This window comes from Doryrhamphus excisus, chromosome 3 (assembly GCF_030265055.1).
Source record: "Doryrhamphus excisus isolate RoL2022-K1 chromosome 3, RoL_Dexc_1.0, whole genome shotgun sequence".
NCBI lineage: Eukaryota > Metazoa > Chordata > Actinopteri > Syngnathiformes > Syngnathidae > Doryrhamphus > Doryrhamphus excisus.
In genome coordinates, this window is record NC_080468.1 from 8,610,001 (window position 1) to 8,628,572 (window position 18,572).

The window sequence follows — 18,572 nt, forward strand, 5'->3', positions numbered from 1 at the left end:
CTTAGCTCATATGGCCTCTACTGCTAGATAGGAACCCTCATAAGTGCCTTTGAGTTTACTGCACTCTTTTCATTCATTCATTCATTTTCTACCACTTTTCCTCATGAAGGTCGCGGGGGGGGGTGCTGGAGCCCATCCCAGCTGTCTTCGGGCGTGAGACAGGGTCCACCCTGGACTGGTCGCCAGCCAATCACAGGGCACACATAGACAAACAACCATTCACACTCACATTCATACCTATGGACAATTTGGAGTGGCCAATTAACCTAGCATGTCTTTGGAATGCGGGAGGAAAACCCACGCATGCACGGGGAGAACATGCAAACTCCACACAGAGATGGCCGAGGGTGGAATTGAACCCTGGTCTCCTAGCTGTGAGGTCTGCGCGCTAACCACTAGTCCGCCGTGCTGCCCCTGCACTCTTTTGTTTCGAGGAAAATCGTTTTGTGATGCATTTAAGCTTCCATACATTTACATTCCATTCCAGTCCAAATATTTACAGCAAGCCAATCATTTTGTGAAAGCTTTGAAATGATTGCTGAGAGTCTACACTTTAATCACATGACTGTTTTATTGCATATTTTAACTGTATATCCAACAAATCAACCAAAAATATAATTTGCAGCTTAGTAAGCACTGTAAAGTAGAAGAGGGCTCTAAAGTCAACCCATTTTTAGACTCAATATATAATTCACACATATTATGGGCAACTAATAACCACAGCTTCTCTTTTTACTTATGGCAAAATTGTGTAATGCACATTGAAAACCATTTGAGAAAGTTTATCCTGGAATAATAATACTGAAAAAACATCTTTACTCACAACATCTAGTCCATTTCTTTTGTCAGAATTTAGCAATGTACAGTTAACCTCAAATTAATTCATAACCATTGCCACATTTTGAGGTCAAATGAATATCATGTTGTTGAATGGGTTTTTATCCTGTAAATATATTGTGACTAAATGTTCCATGTCCAAATGTCCAAAATCATCTTTCAAAATACAGACATACCAACACTTTTGGTAATTATAGCTGATGCTATACGCATAAGTGGTTTTCCAAGTGGGCTCCCTCCCAAGAGGAGCTAAAAGACTTCAGGAGTGGCACAGCATCTTCAGAAAAAAACATAACTTCAGTTACGTTGGAAGGCAAAATGAATTGATTGGTGGTAGAGCGATCGTCTTCCAACCTGAAGGTTGAGGGTTCAATCCTCTGTTCTCCGGTGATCATGTTGTACAGTACAAGTACAGTATCCTTGGGCAAGATAGGCTGACCCCAGTTGCTCCTAACATTCTGTCACCAGTAGGTAAATATGATAACAGTGTCTTTGCGTGCCTTGGAGGTGGAAAAGTGCTATAGAAGACTATTTACCATTTTTAGTTTGGTCTACCATATAACATGTGCTCCCAAAAACCAGTTTTTCGAGGAGCAGTACTACCAGGAACTGTATTATAATCTTTGAGGGGACTGTCAAAATTGCATTATGGGTTAATGGGTTAAACTGCATAGTTTATACTCTGTACTGTTGTTTCCATTGTGGGCAGTCAAACAAACTAGTCACAGAGGCAACCCTTCTTTGTTGACTGACTTATGGATAAACCTTTTTCAGTAAGAAATAATAGCCAATTGAATCCAAGCAGCAGTTAGACGATGCAATCCACTCCGACACACGTAAATATTCATGTACAGGTAGGTAGAGAAACTGCCAGTTTGCCGGTGCCTTGTAGAAGTAGTTCACCAAAAAGCCAACATGGATGGGCGTGTAACAGCAAATGAAGACGAGCATATTTGCTGTTACTATGCCAACAATGTTTCTTTGCACCGATGATGAGGCGCCGCCCTCTGCTTTTAACACAATGCAGATAATTCGACTTGAACAAAACACGACTGTCACCAACGGAGCCAGGAAGCCGAGAAGTAACAGAATCACAATAAAGTTGAAACGAAGTGGTTGATCCTTACATCTTTCAAAGCATGTCCAAAGTTTGTGAGGGTAATTCTCCTCTCGGTATACAATAGCTGTTGTCACTAAAGATCCCCAAATGAGCAAACACACAACAAAGGCTGTGGCCTTCTTCTTTCTCCATGTCCTCACCAGCAATGGAAAGCTGACAACCAAGTAGCGGTGGACGCTGATGGCCATGGAGGTCATAATGCTGGCATACATGTTGATGAAATGTGTGGAAATAAAAAAAGTACACCAATAAGTCTTTTCCAAGCAGAAGAAAGAATGGTAGATCCTAAAGGGGAGGCAGATTATGAGGGAAGAGTCAGCTATAACCAGGTTGAACATGTAGATGTGGGTGTCTGTCCATGATTTCTGCTGTATGAAAGCACACAGAGCCGCAGCATTGACTAGCAACCCCAGGACCAACAAAGGACAGTAAGCCAGGCCCAGAAGGCTGTCCACTGTACAGCTAGCATTGCTGATGCTGCACACGTTTGTCTGTAAAAACAGTCAAGCAGTAAAAGTGGCTGTGAGTGACAAAAACAGCAAAGGTCCAAACATTCATGACAATCATTCACTAAGGTGGAGGAGTATGGAAGTATTGGCTTGGCTATGATTAGTATAATGATTGAGTATATTATCATTTATGATTATTGCCATAAGTTGTGAGTGTGAATGGTTGTTTGTCTATATGTGCTCTGTGATTGGCTGGCGACCAGTCCAGGGTGTACCCTGCCTCTCGCTTGAATAAGGCTGGGATAGGCTCCAGCACCCCTGCGACCCTCATGAGGATAAGCGGCAGAAAATGAATGAATGAATGAATTAATTATTGCCATAAGTTGTGAGTGTGAATGGTTGTTTGTCTATATGTGCCCTGTGATCGGCTAGCGACCAGCCCGGGTTGTACCCCGCCTCTCGCTTGAATACAGCTGGGATAGGCTCCAACACCCCCGCGACCCTCATGAGGATAAGCGGCAGAAAATGAATGAATGAATTAATTAATTATTGCCATAAGTTATTATAACTATTTCTGTTTGTTATGAAAATTAATACAGTGATGTTTGCCCTGATTTGCCCTACCCAGTCCTGAACTGGACCAGCTCTACACCCTTGCAAGGGTACTGGAGTGTATATGGGAGTTTGCCCAATCCGTCTACATGTGCTTTGTAGACTTGGAAAAGGCATTGGACCGTGTCCCTTGTGGTTCCTGTTGGGGGTGCTCCGGGAGTACAGGATTGGTGGCACAGTACTAAGTGCCATTCCGTCCTTGTACAACCGGAGCAGGAGCCTCGTTCGCTTTGCCAGTAATAAGTCAAGCCTGTTTTCAAACTGTCTACCCAATTTCATGACTGTGTGGCCTACGTACATGCTAACCACTCGTATACTGTGCGGCGCCTCCTTTAATGATAGAAAGTTTAATTGAAAACCTGCATTGTGTTCAGTTGCGTTATCGTTGACTAATAATTAACTAAAACTAATAATTTACTAATACTAAATCAAGAAGGGTGCAAACACTTTTTCACACCACTGTAATTACAGTCCCTTTTCACAACTATAATGATATAGTTTTTATTATGAAGAGTCTTGAACCAGTTATGATGTGCTATATATATCACTATATTGACACTTAATATGGTACCCATTATGTCACTGTATGGTCATATCACCTTGTACTTCGGCATTAAAAAAAAACCTAAACTGTATTATGGAAAGCAGGAAGTGAACAAATGTAACAGTTACTGATTGTAAAAGTACCAGATGGAAGGGTAGGATTTAATAAGCTTTGCTTCTTCCTACTCCTTTTGGACATGTGGAACTGTGAACTGATTATGGGATGCACTCAATTGTAATCTGATATAAATAAACCATTACCATTATTAATACTTGTAGATAGTGAACATGTTTGCTGACTGTACATTCATTCAAAAAAAATCCTCACTGCACATCATATTTTAATCTTAAACTTTTGTTTTGTTAACATCTTAATGGTTAGGCTGTTAATGCATAAACCAGGAGACAATTTATACTCCTTGTTTTCTAAAAGCAAAGACGTAATTGGTTTAAATACATAAGTCTTAACTTGCCTTTACAAAAAATCAACTTACCGCATTTGCTGAAATCATTTGAAAGCAACTTCACCCGCATATGTCTACCCGTCAAAGATGTGTGAAGCTATGCACAGTGAGTGCATTTCCTTATGCAGTACGTCTATACATGAAACACAGGAAGAGGCCATGCTTTCGGTACTTACACTTACCAGCAAGTGCAGACTGCAACCACAAACACTGATCATCACAGCGTCATGTGTGGAGCATATTTTATATTAATACTATCTTCAACATTAAGCAAACTTGCATAGTGTAATAACACCCAAGTGCTGTATTAACAAGTCATCATGCAATTACAAACATAATCACGTATTTAACAATATTCTGTATTCTGTAGAAATGCACCGCATCATACTGAAACTGCATCATACTGAAACTGCATCATACTGCATCAAATGTAAAAGGCACTTGGGCAGTTGCCTGGGGCCCCGAGTTTTCCAGGGGGCCTCCACGGGTCTCATAAAAAGTTTCAGTCTTAATTCACGTCCTGACTACTACTACTCAAAAGTACAAGGTAACTGCAACAGATTTCAAAAGCAGGAAATAAAGCAGCTAAATTGTATACTCACATTTTGCAAAAATGTTGTTAAAATTTTTTTTTTAAAAAGGGCCCAGCAATGTATGTATTATATACAATACAATACAATATACTAAGTTCTATATGAAGTATTTCCATGATGCCTCATATTAACTCACTTTAAACTCACTTTAACTCAAGATCTCAGTGTATAGACTGGTCATATATCTCATCTCGTTTCATATTATCTGCATACTGTATTGTATATAACTCTGGGAAAAACTGTTGATTTTGTTTATATTGTTTATTTTTCTATATTGTGTATTTTGTACTGCTTAACTGATTCTGTACTCTTTGCTGCTGTGCAATGCAAATTTCCCCACTGAGAGACGAATAAAGGCATATCTTATCTTATCTTATCTTATCTTATGTAGTGTTTTCCTATCTACTTTGGAACAGAATATCCCTCAGGATACCGTAAAATAAATAAAGAAATGTCTGTTAGTATTTTAGAGCACATTATCACTCAAAAGCTGGATTGTTAAGAGAAATGGGTCAGCAATTTGTTCTTTTAGCAGGAAAGGAAAAAGAAACAACTAATGTGATGCCAAAATGAGTTTTTCCCCTCTGGAAATGTATGTCAGTGTGTCAGCAGTCTCTCTATCGCTCACTTTATTTTTCATTGCGGTGCTGTCGCTAGCAAGCAGACTCGTACTGCAACTATACTGTGATGCTTTTGGTAGAAGAGTTTACAGTACTTAAGGCCCTGAGTATACTGCATGACATTGAGACAGGACATCGTATGGAGGGTATGCTGGAGCCCACCCCAGCTGTCTTTGGGCAAGAGGCAGGGTACACCCTGGACTGGTCGCCAGCCAATCACAGGGCACATATAGACAATCAACCATTCACACTCACATTCATACCTATGGACAATTTGGAGTCGCTAATTAACCTAGCATGTTTTTGGAATGTGGGAGGAAACCGGAGTACCCGGAGAAAACCCACGCACATGCAAACTCCACACAGGGATGCCCCAGCGTAGAATTGACTGTGTGGCCAACATGCTAACCACTCACAACCGTGCGGCCCATTCAAAGTGTATAATGACAAATTGTAAGTACTTGAACGTTACAGAAAATGTCTGCTTGTAAAGGATATGGAAACTGGAATATGAAATATTATGTACGGTATCTCACAAAAATCAGTATACCCACAAGATTTACAGTAGTCAGTGTAAAGTACATCTTGGAATTTTTGTTTACTTCAATGAACTGTTGCTCCCAAAGTACCGTCAGCACTCATGCACATACACTACTCATTTGTGTTGCCAGGTATATTCAACAGTTAGGGGTGTTCCAATACAACTTCTTCACTATACATTACAGTATAGTTCTTACCATCTTAACATCAGCACAAATGATATAGACCTTTATTACTTATTTTGTCGTGTGGAATGTTGGAAAAGGCTTGATCAAGAGATTACTCAAACAGTAAGTATGGGAAATAGTCACTTTATCACATTTTGCAGATGTTTTGGACGACATTGGTTGTTTGGGGGGACGTGTTGTGTTTTTTTCGGCTCTGTGGTCTTGTGCTGTTTTATGTGATGCTTTTTTACGTTGTCCTGCTCCTTAGCATTGTTGTTGGGATCCCATAGAGTAGCAGTGATATCGAAGATTTCAGATTTTTTCAGACCAGTATCCAATATTAATATCTGTATGTGGACTCAATTTTAGTGGATATTATTATATATTTCTACACAAGCTGTGCACTCACTAGGACTAAGTTTCATGTCTATAGTCCCTGGAGAAGATACACTGTAATAAATCTTGCAAAAAGGGGTAGGCATTGATAAGCTTTTGCTTCAGCCTACTCCTTTTGAGCTTGTGATCAGATAGTTGAATACAAATGTAAATAATGGAAAGTTATATTTTGATTGATGTAAGAAATGCACTGTAATGTTTCATATATTTGCCCAAATAAAATAAAATAAAAATGCTGTACTTACTTTCGTGACAAAGAGCATTTAAATACAAGTATTATTAGTTTTGTAAGGGAGGACAGAAAGGATGCTTTCTATGGTTGGCCATGGTGGTTATACAGAAATAGGTTTGAAACTGGCTGTTTCCCTCAGATCCATGTCACAAGACACATAGATAATAAAAGTCATTACAAGGCAGACTCCAGCATGAAACTTCTCCAAGTTGTTAAGCAAGGGAAGGAAAAGACTGCTTGGTGAGTGAGAGGGGTCAGAAAGAATGAGGAGGATGGAAATGTGGAAGGAAAAAATCTGGAAAAAGCCTTGGGCAGGCTAAGCGGAACAGTTATAAGACAAAAGCAGATGACAGAGCAGATCGTTTGGCAGAAATGAGTTGCCCTTTAACTTGTCCTTTTGGATAATGACAACTATTTTTAAGATGATATGGAGTGTGTTTTAGGAAAGTTCACAATGTTGTCCAATACTGCTCTAATTTGTCCCACTTAGTGCACTACTTGAAGGCACAGAGTTAGCAAAGAGCCTGGAGGTTAGGTATACTGCCGTTGTTTATAAAGTCAAATATCTGCCATTAACTCTGCATACTTAACCCCTAACATCAGAGTATACATTCAATGGCAGTAAAAGTTGAGTTTTACCCTAAGAAGCACAGGAAATGTGAGATTAGAGCATGTTTGTAAGTAATCAAAGCCTTGTGTTTTTGCAGTTATTGCATTTCTGACTTTATTAGAAGCTGCTTTTCGCGTCAAAGATTTGATTTCCCTCACAATGAAGGCAAAAAATCTCATTTAAAACAGGATGTGTGGGGGTTTAATAATAAGTATGCAGCCTGTTGTTGTTATCAATTTGTTGTAAGACCCTCAAGGCTCTTCCTGTTTGTGCAGAGATATTTCCCAGCCCTGCACAGTATATTATTGTGGATATATTTGTCTGCAAGTCTCAGTCGACCTTAATTGTGTCGCATCCCGTCCGCCCGTCTCACTTTTCCACCCCTCTGTCTGCCTCTGCTTGACTTCTATTCTGTCTAGTGCTGTTTGAAAGCGCCCTTTACACATCACAAAGTCATGCAGGAATGGTGGATGCTGTGGGAGAGGTGTGGTGGTGGGGGGTGGGAGGGTGCTTCTATTGCTGTAACTAGGTCAGTTAAGACACACCCCTCTGTCCCCTCCCAGAGCCTCTGACCAAACTCTCCTTCTCCTGTTCCCGTTGTGACGCAATGCAGAATTTCGCACTTCTTTCACACGTCTTTCTTATTAGCATCAGCGGGCGTCCATACAACACTGTGGATTTCTATTCACGTTAGATGAGTCATCTGTACATCAGTTAATTAGTTTCATCATTTCATCCAAAAGAGGATTGCATAATTTTCAAGCATTGCATAATGTTTACCAATCTGCATGCAAATGGAAATTCAAGCACTGTTATGAAAAAAAATTGTTTACTGGATGAACCCCTTAAGTATGATAAATGTAAACTGCTGTGACACTTGACCTGCACATAAATAGATCACACTGACAAAGTTACATAATGTCGCTTTCGAAGGCACCTATTTTGACCTATTTTTAACAGTATTTGCAAGAAGGACAACAACTAGCGCCTTTACCGCAGTTTCAGATGCATAACAGCTTGTGACTCGTCATGTGTCTCTGCAATCTTCTGATCAAAATGGGCTGAGACCCATGCAATATGCACAATCTAGAGCAAACTCCAACTATTACATAAGGCCGTCCTGTGTTATCCCCGGGCCGACACTAGATGTCTCTGTACAGGCCTTGCGCTGCTATGAGTCATAGGGGAGGCTGCACAGAACTGCCTTATCAACTCATTATCAAATGCACTGTTTCTGTGTTGATTAACACAAAATCTGAGATGATGAATGCCAGATTTCTGCAAAGGCAAAAACCAGTGGGTGGTGAATGTGATTAACCTGACAAGGAGCTGGTGAATAAAAACATTGTGATTTGAATTTACATCACATTTCATGCATGTGCGTTCATTTCAAAAGACTCCAGCCGTCCATGATTAGATAATGCGGGACTGTTAGCGGCTTAAACAAACATACAGCTTGGCTCTGAAGGAAATTAAAGCTGACGAGTGAATCAAAGAGTATATGGGTGGATAAAAGGCAGGCGATAAGGATGCGAATGCCCAGATGACACAAAGAGGCAACAAGAGATATAGGTCATTGGGTTAAACATGAAGGAAGCATACGGAAAAGATGAAAGTATTCCCTTGTGGAAAATATGAAAGATATTGGATAATTATTTCCTCCTCCTGACACTTGATGGCCTTGGTTACAAAATAAAACAAGAATCACAACACAACACCGTACATGTGCACAAAGGTAGGGAGCGGGGGAATCACACACACTACAGCATGTAACTGGGTCAGGTTCATACGGCAAAGCACTTTGAGTCACACTGGAGATAAACACAATCCGGGTTGCCATGGCAACTTCTTTTTTGCAGCTATTTGCATAGCATATATTTGCATCTGGGCTTGTGTACACGCAAGAAATACTGCTTGACCTCACATATGTGCATAATGAACAAGTTTGCACTCTAATCGCTCAAGAGCATCCTCTTTTTAGTTAATGTATTACCTAATTCAGAGTCTCAGTACCATTACTGTGTCAACACTAGCAGGCCTTCCTCTATTCAAGTGCATGTGGGAGTGGAAAAGGAACAAAACGATTGATGGGCCTATAAGCACCATGGTGGACCGAGTGACGGAAAAAGAAATATGTTCCTGACAGTGTTTGTCGAGTCATGTCTGGGCATATCATGAGAGTGGACAACCAATAGGAGAATTTGCTAACATAGCAGGGATAGAAAGTGGGGAATATAAATATCAGAATATATGAGAAACCCCTAAAAACCTGCTATGTAAAATCAGGTCAAGGACAACATAAAAATATACTGTATGTTTGCTCATCACCCGGCAATCAATCTTATTCGAGGTAGGGATATATTTGCTCAATGAGATACTCTGTACCTATATTGACCTTGGCTGTTTTATTTAAACCATATAGACCAGGGGTCTCAAACACGCGGCCCGCGCAAGTTTGATATGGATGCTGTATGGTATCATGTACCCAGAAAAAATTATTACGTTTGATTAATGTTCATGTTAAAGGTTAAATAACTGTTAATAGTTATCCTCCCTATCCGTGTGGAAGTGGTAAGTTTTTGGCTATTTAAGTTTAAAGGAAATAACTTGAAGGCCACCGTTTAGGTCGCTAGCTCTCTAGTTTGCAAGCCAGCATGTGTCTCAAGACCCTGCAGTTGCGCAATATGTTGTAAATAAAAAAAAGTATAAATGTGACTATAGTTGTATAGTATACTATATATGTTTTGTCATGTCTACAGGGCTCTAATAATGCTTTGTTCATTTTAATCTGAAAAAAATAATTTGTCTACCCACCAACTATATGTGGTTTCTTAAGTTTGTATTATTTGCCGTTTTATTGTTATTATTATATTTATTTACTTATTACTGATTGATTGATTTTCTTTATTCTTGATTTGTTTATTTATTTTTCATCTTATTTTGTGCAGAAAAATAAAAATTAAGATATTTGAGAACAGCGGAATGTTTTATCAGAGCTTTTATTGAAGAAAATCAGAACCAAAGCACTGAAAAAGTTTGTATATTTTTCTTATATATTTTCTTTTTTTTTGTTTTTGTTTTTTTAAAACCTTGCCCAGCCTTGCACAGACCCTAGCTCCAGTGGCCCCCAGGTAAATTGAGTTTGAGACCCCTGATATAGATTTATCACACTCTGACACTGCACAGGGTATGACAAAAAAGCACTGAAATAGCAAAATAGCTTTTAAAAGGTATAAAAGAAAGGGCAAAGCAAATAACACATAAAGGTGGTGAGGAAGGAGTGGCAGGAGGGAAACTGGCACACTGACCTAGTGACGCAGAAAAGACCAAGCTCCAGTTGAACCGGCTATAGCTGCAGGCAGGGAGGGGAGGATTACAGCACCTTCAGAGAGGAGAAAACAAGCAGATTTAGCCAATGCGAAATGTCGGAGCACAGGATTACAGCACAGGGAGGATGCTGACATAATATGGCACAGTTCACTGCATGTTTACGTGCTTGTGTAAGCGTTTGTGAATGTGAAGTGAAGGAATAAACACGCAGTTGTGAATTTTATCTATCACATTGGTCTACACAATTTTTGATACATAGAAAAAACTTGGCAAATTTTAGGGCATTGATTTTGAATGTGTTTTTTTTTTGTATCAGCCTTCATTTTTGGTAACCCTCACTCCCCCTAAAAGTCTTAAAATGCCATTCAGCAGGGGTCTCAAACTAAATTTACCTGGGGGCCACCAGAGCTAGGTTCTGGGTGAAGCCGGGCCGCATCAGGTTTTCAAAAAAAACCCAAAACGCATTTATTAAAAACTGGAAAAAAAATCAATAAAAAAACTATCTTCAATGCTTTTGCTTCTGCTATACCAGGGGTCAGCAACCCACGGCTCCAGAGCCGCATGTGGCTCTTCAGCCTCTTTGTTGTGGCTCCCTTTGCATTCATTCATTCATTTTCTACCGCTTTTCCTCACAAGGGTCACGGGGGTGCTGGAGCCTATCCCAGCTGTCTTTGGGCGAGAGGCGGGGTACACCCTGGACTGGTGGCCAGCCAATCACAGGGCACATATAGACAAACAACCATTCACACTCACATTCATACCTATGGACAATTTGGAGTGGCCAATTAACCTAGCATGTTTTTGGAATGTGGGAGGAAACCGGAGTACCCGGAGAAAACCCACGCATGCACAGGGAGAACATGCAAACTCCACACAGAGATGGCCGAGGGTGGGATTGAACTCGGGTCTCCTCGCTGTGAGGTCTGCGCACTAAACACTCGCCCGCCGTGCAGCCGCTTTGCAATGCTTGAAGATTTTTAAACACCCGAGTGGGGAAAATGCATGTCTTTGTAATCCAACATTGTGTGAGACCATGAATGCATCCTGGCCGAGTTCTGACTGGTGATTGGATGAACAGACAGGATGCTATTCAGTTCTCTCTCACACAGGTAAACATGAAGGAAAATGAGTAATACTTTCCCAGAGCTATTTGACAATTCTAAAAAATAAATTTGAGATAATTTAAAAAAACTGCTGCATGGGAACCTGTTTGCGGCAGAGTAAACAAATCAAGTAAGTTCACACGTACATTTATGTAAGTTCATCTCCAATACTAGCAAGAGTACTCCAACTCGTCTTTTCTTATCTGAACTACTTTGATTCCCCCAAATTCCCTCCAATGTTGTTTTAAACATACTATGTTTTGCGGCTCCAGGCTATTTTTCTTTAGTGGGCAAGGGGGTAAAATGGCTCTTTTCATAGTAAAGGTTGCCGACCCCTGTGCTATACCCTACACTTTTTCAGTACTTTGGTTCCGGTTTTCCACACCAAAATATCTGATAAAACATTCCACTGTTCTCAAATATCTTAATTTTTATTTTTCTATACACAAAATAAGATTAAAAAAATAAACAAATTAAGAATAAAGACAATAAATCAATCAATCAGTAATAAATAAGTAAAATAATAACACAACAGCAAATAAGAAAAACGTAAGAAACCACATACAGTTGGTAGAAAAAAAAAATTTCAGATTCAAATGTACAGTATTAACAGTTATTTAACCTTTAACATGAACATTAATGAAACTTAATAATTTGACCCAATTAGCAAGTTAGCATCGTACTCAGTTCCATCTGGGAGCAGCGTGGTAACTTTAACAACATGTTTGATGAGATGCTTTATCTTGACGTGTATTTTCCCTTTTATTCCAAATCATTTCCTGCATTTATTTGTACCCAGCGTCATAAGCATTCATAAGCACTTCATTGCTAATCCAAAGCAAAACAGGGCGGGGTAACAGGGTAGGGTAACAGTATGGGCGAGGCAAAATCATGTTAATTGTGTCCGGTGTACACACAGCTTTAAGCTGTCATTTCAACATTAAACTTTGGTATCAAAGTGGGGGCCTCAAACTAGCGTCTAGCATTTGGCCCGCGGGCCGCGAGTTTGAGACCCCTGCCATACAGCATACACAAAAAGCAAAGCAATTATTTGTAATCTGCCTTAGATTTGCAGCTGTTTAAGACAGATTATTGCTGAAAGTGCTCATTTTGCATCGGTTCACTGGATCATTTCACTGGAAGCAGGAGTGATATTCTATCTTGTTGAGCTTCACTTCTCTTGGCAGTCTTAGTGCAGTTGTCGTAAAGATTTCAATGGAACATACAGTAAAAGTGATGGGAAAAAAGTATAATGTAAGATGGAATGTCAGTATGATGGCAGACTACTGCTGGAGTTTGACAAGTGAATCGTCTGATGCTGAGCACTCCTGTCAGCCAAAAAGAAGGAAGATGTTACCATGAAATTATGTTCTAAGTCATTTTATGCCATATCCATGAATTAGTACCTGCTTTGGCTTCACAGCTTCACATTAATTTATGCGTTTTCAGCATGGAATAGTAAAGAAAAATCATCGTCATTATCTTATCTGCTTCACGACATTGGCGTTAGAGAAGCGAGACAGGAATGTACATAGTTGTTGTGGCTAAGGCACCGAGATTGGCTATGGGGCCCCCATCTGAAACCATGTGCAGCCAATCAGTTACAGTCCAACTGTCATCACTACAAAGAAGCTTTGATGTGAGCGAGGCCTTTAAATGTAACCCTGCAGCGTCACAAGGCTGCACCAGCTTTGATGGGGTGCAGGAGACACCAACGGCAAACAACAATCTGTCTGCACGAGGACCTGACCGGTCCAATAAAATGAACTGAGCAGAGCATCATGTACCATTGTAACAAAATTGCTTTGTAGTATATGTACAGTACAACATAAATACTGTATATTGATATGTTCTCAACAACCAGAGCTTGTGCTCTTGTATAGCTGATTCACTTTTTCTTGTTAGAAACGTGATTTGTGATTTAGATTGAATGAACACGTCGGGCCAAATGCGGCCCGCAAGACGCTAGTTTGAGGCCCCCACCTTGATACCAGAGTTTAATGTTGAAATGACAGCCTAAAGCTGTGTGCACACCGGACACAATTAACATGATTTTGCCCTGCCCATACTGTTACCCTACCCTGTTACCCCGCCCTGTTTTGCTTTGGATTAGCAATGAAGCTAAAGGCTTATGACGCTGGGTACAAATAAATGCAGGAAATGATTTGGAATAAAAGGGAAAATACACGTCAAGATAAAGCATCTCATCAAAACATGTTGTTAAAGTTACCACGCTGCTCCCAGATGGAACTGAGTACGATGCTAACTTGCTAATTGGGTCAAATTATTAAGTTTCATTAATGTTCATGTTAAAGGTTAAATAACTGTTAATACTGTACATTTGAATCTGAAAAAAATAATTTCTGGTTTCTTACGTTTTTCTTATTTGCTGTTTTATTATTATTTTACTTATTTATTACTGATTGATTGATTTATTGTCTTTATTCTTAATTTGTTTATTTATTTATTTTTAATCTTATTTTGTGTATAGAAAAATAAAAATTAAGATATTTGAGAACAGTGGAATGTTTTATCAGATATTTTGGTGTGGAAAACCGGAACCAAAGTACTGAAAAAGTGTAGGGTATAGCAGAAGCAAAAGCATTGAAGATAGTTTTTTTATTGATTTTTTTTTCAGTTTTTAATAAATGCGTTTTGGGTTTTTTTTTTGAAAACCTGATGCAGCCCGGCTTCACCCAGAACCTAGCTCCGGTGGCCCCCAGGTAAATTGAGTTTGAGACCCCTGTTCTAAGTGAATAATCTTTTTTGCCTTTGCCATCAAGTGATAATTGTAATTGAATCCAAATCCACAGTTTTGCAAGGATTGGTGTACCCCGCCTCTAGCCAGAAGTCAGCAGGGATAGGCTCCAGCATACTCCCGCAACCCTGATGAGGATAAGCGTCATAGACAATGGATGGATGGATATTACTGTAGTTCTAGTGGGCAGGTTGCTGCTTCATATTTAGATGTGTTGCAAATATACAAGCATAAATATGCATAAACATGCAAAACATATTCATATTAAAACATGAATTCATTCATTTTCATTGTAAAGCCAAACAATGGGATAGCATAGAATTCTTCAGATGATTTGAAAAACATTGTTTATCTTTTTTTCTACAGGTTTTCTTGTTGTCAGAAGAATTATGATGCTAAAAACTCATGTTTGTATCATTTCAGCCTTCTTCCCCCATCTGCTCCCTCATCCTGTTATGCAGCTGCTGGCAACCTCCCAAAGATATCCCATCTCTAAGCTCTTCTTCTCCTTCTTCCTTGCCTCTTGTTTCACCTCTTACATTCTCATCAGGCAACAAAATGTCGGCCATGCTGAAACCTTCCCTTCTCTCTCTCTCTTTCTCTCCCTCTCCTTCCCCTGCTGTCTAACCAATCTGCACCACGGTTACATAAGCGCTAAGGTCAAAGTGGCGCTGCTGTTGTCAAGGGAGACATAGAACAGAGGGTCTTTAGAGGAGGTGTGTGTGCAGGGTGAGAGGAAGGGAAAAACAGCAAATGGCTGAATGGGAAAAAAATGTCAGCAGTGGCTGCAAAAAGTGAGGATTTGCATCAGAAGATTGATGATTGATTGAGGTGAGACAAAGTGTAGAAGGAGAAAGGATACAAAACTATAGGCTTGGAGGAAAAACGATATGTGTGCCTGTGTGTCAGTGTGTGTACGTGCATGTGTGAGAGAGTGTGAGAGCGAGAGAGAGCGAGAAAAGAAATTAAAAAAAAAAAAGAAGCCGTGACTGGAGCTGCTCTGTGCTGGGCTGCTCTACTAACCTAGTTTGAGTAATCTCTGCCTTCATGCTGTTTCATAACACTGCTGCCAGAACATTGCATCATACGTAAGCCCCCCCCCCCCCCCCTCCCTTCCCCCAACCCTCCATTATCATTGTCCACCTCCTCATCACCACTGACGCGGTCTTTCCTACGCACATGTTTATAATAGACTACAGAGAAGAATGTGCTTGACTGCAAACAGGCATAAAACAAAAAACAAATATGATCATTATGATTTGTTGCATGCACTGTGCTATAAAGCCACTGTAATTCGATATAAGCAAAACTGCTACAATGTACGGAACTACGTACATATATCTGTTTATTCAAAACAACAAGACATGTAGGGAAATGAAACCAAACAGGAACTAAGGGGAATCGAACTTCTCATGGTCACTGGGTATAAACTCAGGAGCTTCTCCTTGGAGAATCGGCATACTGTGAGAGCAATTATTGGAGGAAAAACCTCTAAACCACTAAACCACTAAACATTCCATGGACACAGAATTCAATCGAGCTGAATAAAAATACAATTTCTTAAAGCTGACGTTTCTTTAGAAACATAGTCTAATTAGAAAGCATGCAAAAGTATTATTAGACACATGCATTTATTGACCAATTCACCAGTTTAACTAAAAATGCATGTCATGTCATGGACAATCACAATGTCTCCCGTTGGCTAATCTTGAGGAGGAGAACAAGATGATGGCCAACTTGGGTGTCAACCACGTTGATACATGCATTCCAATGTCTAGCAGGAATGTCCTTCTTTTTTTTCTGTGCATCCTAAAGATATGAAATAAGATGCTACTTGGTTGTCTCTATGATCTGTGTTCTAAAGCAAGTATCGCCAATATTGATCCTGTCCTTTTTCACTGATATCAGCCACTACCGCCACTATACGTATTCATGAATTTGTTTTTATAGTGGTCTTTGTAGGCGGCATGGGTGTATTCCATTAGGTGCAGTCACGAGTTGTCTCTTTTTATCTGTTTTTATATCTTTACAACGCACAGAAAAGAGAGACGTGTGTTCACGTGCCACATAAGGATTGGAGCTGATGGATTTTATCATTATCTTTCAATTTGTATTTTTTAGTTTTCCTTTACAGTGCACAAAGTTATAGTGTTTCATTAAAAAATATATGTTTAACTGCTATTATTGTAACACCTTTCTTTCCTCTCACACGGGAAGAGAACAAAATGTGACTGACATAATGTAAACAAGTGAAATACATTCTGATAACAATTTCAATAAAATGAATACAGTGAATAAGGTGCAAGAATTTACAGTTCGCACTGTTGGGTGTTAAGGAGGTTCAAAGTAGGTATTCAAAATGCAAAAAGAATAAATGGGAGTGAGAGAAAAATATTTTTTAGTAAGCAATTCATTGCAAAAAACATTTACGTGAAATAGGCTCATCAGTCTTTAAAAGTCTATAAAAGCCGCAATCTTGGCAAAAATGTGGATTCAATGTCATTTTCTGTCAGGTACTCACACTGATGGTAAAAGTACATGGTAAATCTCTTGATGGTAAAAGTACACAAAACATTTTCTCTCTTTGAATGTGTTTGGACTGTTGAGCTGCATAAGCAAGGCCTCTTGCAGCACTTCTTAAAAAAAACGGATGGTTGCATGGAACAAAAAGGTCAAGTGGTAGACCCAAAAAAGTGTTACCAGCCCTGAGCCAGAGGAGCCGACAGGCTGTCCGTCGAGACCATCCTTGGCTCAAATGAACGTTGTTACTTGTGCTTAGCACAGGCCAATAACCATCAGACGCTACTTCAAAGGCTACTTCTTGTCTCCTCACCACAAAATTGAGGGGCAGCTTTTGGCAAAATGACACCACTAATTAACAATAATAATAACTTCAGCATAAAAAACACAAAGCACCACCACCAGTTGTTATTTTACTGATGCCAAGCCTCTCACCATGGTAAAGTCTGCTATGGGTGTACCTTTAAACAGTAAGTAGGAAATGATTTGGACTGTATATAAATACTTGCTATATATACACTTGTAGGACTAAGCAACAGCATGTTAAACAAAAACTAGCGTTAGTGAGTTCAAATGATTGAGAAGCCTGCACAATATTCGATACAGAGCTAATTGGGTTGAGTTTTCTACAGTTGGTCAGGTCTTGGTAAACCAACATTATGCGTCCAAACAATGATGCAAGACAGGGGTCTCAGACATGCGGCCCGCGGGCCAAATGTGGCCCGCAGGACACAAGTTTGAGGCCCCCGCCTTGATATGAAAGTTTAATGTTAGTGCGGCCTGCGCAAGTTTGATATGGATGCTGTATGGTATCATGTACCCAGAAAAAATTATTACGTTTGATTAATGTTCATGTTAAAGGTTAAATAACTGTTAATAGTTATCCTCCCTATCCGTGTGAAAGTGGTAAGTTTTTGGCTATTTAAGTTTAAAGGAAATAACTTGAAGGCTACCGTTTAGGTCGCTAGCTCTCTAGTTTGCGAGTTAGCATGTGTCTCAAGACCCTGCAGTTGCGCAATATGTTGTAAATAAAAAAAGTATAAATGTGACTATAGTCGTGTTTTGTCATGTCTACAGGGCTCTAATAATGCTTTGTTAATTTAAATCTGATAAAAATAATTTGTCTACCCACCAACTATATGTGGTTTCTTGAGTTTTTATCATTTGCCGTTTTATTATTATTATGATTATTATATTTATTTATTACTGATTGATTGATTTTCTTTATTCTTGATTTGTTTATTTATTTTTCATCTTATTTTGTGCAGAAAAATAAAAAATTAAGATATTTGAGAACAGTGGAATGTTTTATCAGAGCTTTTATTGTAGAAAATCGGAACCAAAGCACTGAAAAAGTTTGTATATTTTTCTGTTTTTAATAAATGCGTTTTTTTTTGTTTTTTTTTTTTTGAAAACCTGATGCGGCCCAGCCTTGCCCAGACCCTAGCTCCAGTGGCCCCCAGGTAAATTGAGTTTGAGACCCCTGATGTAAGATGACCTGAATATACTGAATGGCCAGGTTATGCGTCCCGTAATCAACTCTCTGGGCTCCTCAAGGAAATGGTAGTGGGACCTTTTATTTATTTATTTTTTTTACAATTAAAATCACATTGCAAATCTAATACTTATCTTACAGTGTCAGCTCCTGCACTGGATCTCATTAGAATGTGCAGGTTTA

General features: G+C 39.4%; 1 protein-coding gene across 1 annotated transcript; it reads right to left on the reverse strand.

Annotated features, from left to right (window-relative positions):
• Window positions 1–1,342: 1,342 nt before the first annotated feature.
• gpr35b (G-protein coupled receptor 35 b) lies at window positions 1,343–17,118 on the reverse strand. The gene is made up of 2 exons (XM_058069213.1): window positions 17,075–17,118; window positions 1,343–2,434 (listed from the first exon to the last, which is right to left on the reverse strand). The coding sequence occupies exons 1-2, from the start codon at window positions 17,116–17,118 to the stop codon at window positions 1,591–1,593; spliced, it is 888 nt and encodes a 295-aa protein (XP_057925196.1). The 3' UTR covers window positions 1,343–1,590.
• Window positions 17,119–18,572: the final 1,454 nt, after the last annotated feature.